The 8,851-nt window shown below is 37.5% G+C and overlaps 1 protein-coding gene across 1 annotated transcript; it reads right to left on the reverse strand.

Annotated features, from left to right (window-relative positions):
* Nucleotides 1-449: 449 nt before the first annotated feature.
* Nucleotides 450-8,421, reverse strand: si:ch211-171h4.5 (sialic acid-binding Ig-like lectin 12). The gene is made up of 9 exons (XM_046059093.1): nt 8,400-8,421; nt 8,105-8,262; nt 7,318-7,471; nt 6,016-6,152; nt 4,481-4,619; nt 3,147-3,246; nt 2,885-2,903; nt 1,216-1,293; nt 450-727 (listed from the first exon to the last, which is right to left on the reverse strand). Exons 1-9 carry the CDS (start codon nt 8,419-8,421, stop codon nt 569-571), a joined length of 966 nt encoding a protein of 321 aa, XP_045915049.1. The 3' UTR covers nt 450-568.
* Nucleotides 8,422-8,851: the final 430 nt, after the last annotated feature.

Consider the following 8,851-nt stretch of genomic DNA (forward strand, 5'->3'; position numbering starts at 1 on the left):
CTATATATTAAAGTAACTGCGAAAAATCTTTCTCCACGCCCCCACATTGCGCTCATGTAAAAGGCATGTCTGTCTCAAAGTCTGGGCTGAATTTCAGTCCCAGTACATCCCTGGGGTCTGGGGTTGGGAGTGTACTGTACACATGCATGCGCATACATTAATGTGCCAGCCTACGTGCAGAAATATGTACATTTAGCTGACACTTTTATGGCCCTGCGATGAATTGGCCACCTGTCCAGGGTGAACCCCGCCTTTCGCCCGATGTCAGCTGGGATTTGCTCCAGCACCCCCGCGACCCTGTACGCAGGATAAGCGGTTGACGATGACGATTTTATACAAAGCGACTTACAATTGCATACATGTCAGAGGTCGCACGCCTCTGGAGCAACTAGAGGTAAAGTGTCTTGCTCAGGGACACATTGGTATCTCACAGTGGATTCAAACCCGGGTCTATCGCACCAAAGGCATGTGTCTTATCCACTGTCCCATCACCACCCCAAAAAATATACATTTCAGTTCATTCAGAGAATGTTTAACCTGAGGACTTCCAGGAGAGCTCATGTGTCTTTCAGGGAAGCTGAGCTCCTCGTAGCTCCCCCATATTTCGAACCCTGTCTTTACGTCTACTTTGGTTGCTGTTGGTTTTTGAAATCGGCTTGCAGGGTAATTCTTGCAGGTTTTCAGAACTGGGAACATCAGGAGAGAGCATCATTTTAGGCTGTCGAGGCTTGTTGAAATAAAAAAAAAAGACACAAAAATGAACACATGAACATGGAGATAATTACATACAAATATATAAATTTGTATGTGATTTGTATTTGTAATATATATACTTATATCCTCGCTGCCTGCCTGGTTTTCCGTTTCTGAATCACAAATGAACATTCTGCTTTTGGGTTCAAATCTGTTTTTACGGAGCATTATGCCATGCACTCTATAGCAGATTATGTTTAAGTCTTAACTGCTCAAACATGTCTGAACATGAAAAACACTGATACAGATCTGTTACATCACCCTTTTCTTCCTTCCTCCTTTCAGTTCATCTTAATCATTTATCCTACTTTTCACCACAACCACAGCCACATTGCACAACAAGACTACAGTTAGATACAATATTTTGTATTGTCGAATGGTGTCTGATTTTAACATTGATAGTAAATGAAAGCAATTATCACTTTATAATTTAAGAAATAGTTATTTAATGTTTGCAGATACCTGAAGGTGGTCATAGTCAGAGGCGACACTGCAGGCCTTTAGATCAGTGTAGATGTGTTCCCCCTTCAGCTCAATCTGCTGAGAAGAGAAAAAACAAAACAAAGATATATGATTAATCCTAGACTGACTGACCACACACGCTTGATGACATTCTCCTTCACAGTCATGTGGTTAAACCTATTTAAACTTGCTTGGGAAGCAAAATGGACTGACATCGAAAACCCAGATACATTAAATGTATTCATAGTAAAATATAAATGTTGGCTATAATTTTAGGAAAGGTGAAGAAAAAGTGGTAAGACAAACTAAATGCAGATTTGGATCTTTATATTGGACACGTTCTCAGCTCGAGTATTTCAGCAATATTAGAGGACTGAATTTCGGAATGCTGTGTAAAAAGCAGAAATAAAAGGAAAGTAAACTGTGATTATGTTGCACCATATGAATGTTTACAGTTATAGTGTTGCAATGAGTAAAATACATGTTTCCTACTGTAATCCTCCTTGTTAGTTTGCCTTTCTAGCACTTTACACTACTTCACATTCATCCCTTTTACACACTAACATCCCCCTGCGGTTCGGTGACTTCCTCTTCAACACACAGACTGGGGGAGCCGGGGAGTCAACCACAAACCTTCTGATAAGTGGACAACCACTCGGCCCCCCCTGCTCCACAGCAGAACAGAAAGAGGAAGTTGAGCTGCCATTCATAAATGTTTTGATGTTAATGCCATACAATTGTTGTCAGCAACACGTACACCGTGTGTCTAACAAAGAATGGTATGGTTGGTAGCTGGGCAGATGATGCATCAATGAGCAAGTCATACTAATGTAAGCACGCATATCATATGTTTTGTTTGTAAAATATTAATCTAAAAAGTAGCAATTTGAATAAATATAGTGACGCAGAAGCATAAAGAAGTATAAAAAGGAAGTACCTCAAAAATGTACTTATGTACAGTACTTGAGTAAATATACTCAATGTACAAATTGACTGTAAAATGTACTTTTCAAAACTATCGGTGATAAGTATATTCTTATAGTATGACATATAATAATACAAGTCTGAAAGGGGCCATTCTGCTGCACTGTATGTATTTTTGAGTACATGTTTTTAAGTACATGTTACGTTTGAACTTGTACTAGGACCTTTAATTTGGAAGGAGTAATTTAACATTGTTGTTGCCACCATATGTACTGTGTGACAACAACACAAATATAAAAAAGAACTAAGCTCAAAGTTCCACCTGCAAGATCTTTTCAGAGCTGTCAACTCATGGTTTTCACCCAGCAATTGGGGCAATGGCCAGAAAAATAAAAACTGTTGACCTTGAGGCTAGTGTTACTGTTCCTGTAAATATTGTGGCTTTTTAAGACATTGCACTTGCATATTTTGAAAACTAACAAGACCAAAATTGTTTATTTTGTGAATGCTGCAGGGGAGAGACTTAAAAGAAAAAAATGATATACAACATATTTTAAAGATTAGTCATTCTGACATCCTGCTTCAGTCACACAGAGAGGATGAGGATGTCAGTGAGACGAGACCGTGACTAGACCCTGGCGTCCCGAGGATGTCAAAAATCCTTATCACATCTATTGTATTAGTGCTGCACACTCACTGTCTCATGTCTGGCTGCCTGTCAGTCAAGTGAAATATTTCCTCTTACCTTCAGCCTCCTGGAAAGACTTCGGAGGAGAAGAAAAACAAACAGAGAAGAAATGTTAACCTAAACTACCAGAAATTACTTTTTGTCAGAACAAGAAATGTGGATACATTGTAAACACCAGAATGAAAGCTTTTAAAGAACTGAGAGTTTCTAATAATTTAAACTTCAAGATGTTGATATGACATTAGGAAAACCCAGGCTTTCCAAGAATTTTATAGTAAAAGTACCTCCAAACCAATACTTACGGGAGGGGAGTTTTTACCTTTGAAACTTGTACATGTTCACAACGACAGTCAGGATGTAGAGTACCAAAACCACTCCACATATACTGTAGGGAACTACCGCAAAACTCTCACTGCTGACTGAAGAACAGAATTAAAACACGACAGATAAGCAGACAACAGGTTATTATGAGTCAGCAAGTTAAAAAGAAAAAATCTTCAGTTAGTTTTTGTTGGTTTGTTCCTCTTTGTAATGTCAGATGAAAGAAATCTTCGGTTAAACATTCCCCAAGTTATTTCGCAATCAATTACTTTCTTTGTTTACTAATGCATCCACTTTCCCCTCAACATACTTATGTTAGCCATTTTCTTCACTCACCAGATAATGTGAATCATAAGGGCAATAGGGGCGTTCTGTGATTCAGCCATGTTTATTAACTCAAAACACAACATCAACAGTATGTTGCATTCTGGTCCATTATCCAATTTAGGCCTCGGTGGGTTTTAAAATGAGTACCTTCACTAACTGGTTTCTCTAATGGATTTTTTTCCTGCATAACTGGCATAAAATGGAAGCTCTGTTTTTCTTAGATGTTTCTTTTTTTTATTGTTGAATTGTTTTAGATAATATGCCCTTCTATACATGGGATTTGTTCCTGTATGCATACACTGACAGTACATGAAATATGCCATACAAAAGTTTTCTCACTTCACTTCTCATCATTTCACATCACCTTCCTTTACTTTGTAGCTTTACCTTAACTCACAAAGATTTGCTTAACTCTGTGGCTTTACATCCCCTCACTTCACTTTTCTTTGTAGATTCACTTCACCTCATATAACTTATTTAAATATTTGGCTTTACTTCCCCTGACATCTTTTAACTTTAGGTTGTAGCTTTACTTCACCTAACATTGCCTCACATCACCTTACTTTATTTTGTAGCTTTATTTTTCTTCACCTCAATTTACTTTACTGTGTTTCACTTCATTTCACTATACAGCTTTAATTCACTTTACCTCACCTTCCTTTACTGCGTAGCTGTGCTTAACTTTAGCTGTACTCCACCTCATCTTAATTTACTTGACTTTACAGTTTCACTTCCCCTCATCTTACCTTACTTTTGTAGCTTTACCACACCTCACCTTTCACTTCACCTTTACTTAAAGCAGGTTTGCTTTACCTTTCTTCACCTGTCCTCATTTACTTAGCTGCTTTACTTTATGACATTATGGCTTCATGTCACATCACCTCTCTCCAAGGCTACATATTTATAGAGTACTAGAGTAAGAGCACTAGTATGGGTGCATAGATGGATCTGTATAATGTTGGTTCAAAAATAAAAAATTAAATTCCTTCACGACTCTTAATTTACCTGCGGTGGTGTTGATCTCCAAAGACACAGGTCTAGACCTCTCAGAGCCCCTCTGGCTTTGAGCTTCGCACAGATACACCCTGCTGTCCTTCTGACTGACCTGAAGGACCAGTATTTCTCCTTCACCCTTCTTCTTGAACTGTGATGAGGAGAGGTGATGAATGGCTGTTAAAGCTGTGGTGTTTGATAGACATGTCTTAATCTAACAGGAAACTTCTGGGAATTGAAGTGCAGTTGCTGTCATTTAGAAAAGTTTTGTTTCTTCCTAAATAGGAAATGCTTAAATTGGAGTTATCTCTTATTTTAGTATAAATAAACCACATAACCAATTTCAGATATTACAAGAAATCAACCTTGGGGTCCTTACAAAACACTAAATAGCCAAAAGTATGTGGACACACGGACATTACACATATAAGTGTTGAACATGTCATTCCAAAGCGATAGAGAGATAGATAGATATGATATAACAACTTCTACTCATTTGTGTTCAGACAGATTTTTGAACCTGTGTGAGAAATAAATTTTAGGCCGGAGATTCGTAGAACTCAATATATATTTAACTCTGATCTTGGTCACAGTGATTCTGGGTAAACTGTGATTAGTCATAAAAGTGTCCTGGTCCGCAATAAACGTCTGAGAGCGTGTAGATGAGATTTTAACACAGACCAATGGATAAGACGATAGGGTTACGGAGACCTTTGATGCTATATACATTTGCATTTCCTTTTTCTCAGCTCAGAAAGAGCCACTGAGTGCATGCTAATACTTCAGATATGGTATGCCATTTGTTTTTTAGTTTACCATTTGCAGTTGTGTTTGTACTTTTTTGTATTTAAGGAGAGAAAATGCTCAGGTCGGGAGACAACCATATCTTTCTCTCCGTGGCCACGTATAAAGAATTGATTCATTATATCTCTCTGTACTTCTTCTTTGGGAAGCAATTTTCTTTGACACCTGTTTGCAGGGATTGCTTCCCATTTAGCCACAAGAACATTGGACAATGGCGGGCGATAAGGTCTGGCTCGCAGTTCACCACGAAGGGGTTGAGATCAGGTCGCTCTGTTAAGGCCAGTCAAGATTCCCATCATTGTAGCTAAGGACAAACAGATCCAGACTAAAGTATCTCAGAATCAGAATCAGAGAGAGCTTTGTTGCCAAGTAGTTTTTACACGTTTATGGAATTGGATTTTGTGAGTAGGTGCCAGAAGTAAACCTGTATAAATATATGGATTTTTTTTCTGAATCTGATGATCATTGTCCACATTGTCACCATAGAGCAGTTTAAATAAAGATTCCTATGTTCCTGAGAGCTCACACACACACACACAAGCAATCACAAGCAATTTTTTACCTTGCTTTTATGATCTTAACTGTAGCAATCTAGATTTGCTTCAAATGTAAAGTGCATTACAAATAAAATTTATAATAATAATAATAATAATAATAATAATAATAATAATAATTATAATTATAATTATTATTATTATTATTATTATCAACAAAGAAACTGAATAAAGTAGATTCTCTCTTACCTTTCCAGTGTCTGCTCTGTACCAGGTGTAGAGGCTCACAGGGGGGTTGGCATCACTCGAACATGTAAACACCACAGTGCGGCCCTCAGAAACAGGACCAGACGTGCTGAGTGTAGCCACAGTGAATCTAGGAGCGTCTATTGTAAAACAGACGTGAAATAAAACAATTGGCAAAACACTATTCAACCTCACATCCACTGTTAAACCTCACATCCTGCCCAAAGGCACCCAGAAACATCCTGTTAGCAAGTTAAAAAATAAAGACAGGCAGTTAAAGACACCGCCACACACTTCTAGTGGGTCATAAGTGATGATCGAGAGGGAACATTTTTGTTTGAGACTAGACATTGTTTTTTGCCTTAAGTGCTGCATACTGAACTTTTGCTTTTAATACAGTACTTCTACACATTGGCATTCCTACTTTTACATAAGTAAATGATCTGACTTCTTCCACCATTATCACAAAGTACCACTGAAAAACAGCAATACACTAACACCTTGAGTGGTGCATGCAGCGGTATACTTCATGGTCCATCACTTCCGTCAACTCCAAGTTAAGACTAGTTCAGCTCTTCAAACACTGGTTAAAGAAATGCTTCCGTCTGTGCACAAAAATCCCCTTCAGCTCAAGTCAGACAAAGTCATGTTGAAACAAGTCAACTGTGTTCACAAACTGTGTAATGCTGTGTCTAACACATAAATCAATATGGGCAATACGTCTTCATAATGAGGGAGGCAGGCTGGAAGAAGTAGGATGGGAGGAAGGTTTTGTCAACTGTGTCAGTGAATTAATGACTGAATAAATCCTCAATATCTGGTTGTCAACAGCTTCAAGATGGAAAACAACCAAATTCTATTCTGTTGCTAAATTAACTTTAGTTAGCTTTGAGTTGCTTACATGTACTTAAAATATACTTTAAAAGTTAAATGTTTTCCTCAAAAGGCTTTCAGTGAATTAATTAATGTATTAATACATTTTTAGAAACAAATATATTTGTTCATGTGGACTAAGGCGGTTGTTTGTGTTAAATGGATGATAATAAAATGACCATTTGGAGGTAATTGTCAGCGGTGAACAGAAAACCTTTCAGGGAGCTTTTTGAACTCTTCCCTTTTTTACTTTTTGCTGTTGAGGAAATTTTAAATAAGCTATTAGTCTAGTTTTTATTATTTAAACATATTAGGGCTTACATTTCCACATGAGTAAAACATTCTATTCTTCTACTGCAGCAGAGGTCACTGTGGTACTTTTTCCACCTCTGCAGGTTTCATCTAAATGCAGACAAGCATAGAGTGTCTCACACAGGACGTCAAGTCTCTGAGTCGTTGCAGACGGCTGAGTGCTGCCCCCTTTTGTCAGCGGGTAGGAGACAGAGCAGGCGATGCTCTGGTTGTGATGGTTGGCTGAGGCTGTGAAGGTCAGTGTAGACGTCATGATCATCTGTCCATCCACATTCTGCTTTTGCAAAAAAACAGGAAAACACCAAAATGTCCATGCAATGCGTTACAGTCATGAAATAAAACGCAATATACTAAATCCTATTTTGAATGTCTATGTAAACTTTATAACGTGACAAAAACAAGGACAATAATCAAAGTAAAATATGGATGATGATAATAGAAATGCTGTAAAATTAAGACCTTTTTTAAAGTGCAGGAAGAAGTATTCAGATTTTTGAAATGTAACAATCCTCCACTATAAAAACACAGCATTAGAAATAAATGTTCTGCATCCATTACTTATATTGAATATAAGTACATAACTATTGTTAGCAAAATGTCTTTAAGATGGAAAAATAATTAAACAAAACATACTCCTCATGCACAGTGTTATGCCCTTTGAATATTATTTTATAATCATATTATGATTCATGTAATGTTTAATCTATATTAATGCATTCTATTTTAAAATACAATCAAAGGTTTTATAAGCAGGAGTTGAAGTAAAATTTGCACAACACAAACAGAAGTAGAATACTTAAGTAATTACAAATACCTCAAACTTGTACTCAAACGAGACATTATTCTATATGTTTCTCCAACTACTGAGTGTAAGTCCACCATTGTGAATGAATGACTGATTCATCACCTGTTGCATTAGTGTCTGCTCCTGCCTGGAGTTGTCTCTAGGGAGCCAGGTTAAGGTGGGGGGCAGGATGGAGCAGGGCACTGGGACTGAACACTGCAGCGTCACCTGGACTCCCTCTGACACCTGATTCACAGAGGTCAACAGTGGAGGAGGCAGGCCTGTCAAGGAGGATAAAGATGTAAAAAAAAAAAAGAGATAACAAAAATAAGGCACAAAATACAGGCTTTTTGCACATCCAGCAGACCCGGAGCAACATGAGAATGAACATGATGATTTTTAGCCACCTGATAAGTACGTAAATTTTTTTTTGTTCGCATGTTCTTCAGCTAGTGTTTGCTTGTTTCTGCTGTTTGATGCTGGGGGTAGTGTCTGGGGGGGTTCAAGAGCTTTTTCACTAAAGATTAAAACAACACAATTTAGTCGTGCTTTTGTTTGTAGATGGCAAGAGCTACATCTACTTAACAATGTCTTTATTTTATCAACACACAAAGTCATATCTGCACCCGTTAAAACTTTTATATAATTTGACGATTAATTTTGTTGAGTACTTGTAGTCTTTTTTAATTAGACAATGTGAGTTTCAAACTGAGAACAGCGGAGAAGGTTTCTAGTTTCTTGGTTTAGACTCTAAAGTGGAAAACTATGGTGAAGAAAGAAAACACACGCAAAGAGACAAAACACAAAAACATTAAGAAAACATCTTTACCAATATGACAACACGTGGGTACACTGAGAAAACTATTTCTG

Source organism: Micropterus dolomieu, linkage group LG09 (genome assembly GCF_021292245.1).
Source record: "Micropterus dolomieu isolate WLL.071019.BEF.003 ecotype Adirondacks linkage group LG09, ASM2129224v1, whole genome shotgun sequence".
Lineage (NCBI taxonomy): Eukaryota > Metazoa > Chordata > Actinopteri > Centrarchiformes > Centrarchidae > Micropterus > Micropterus dolomieu.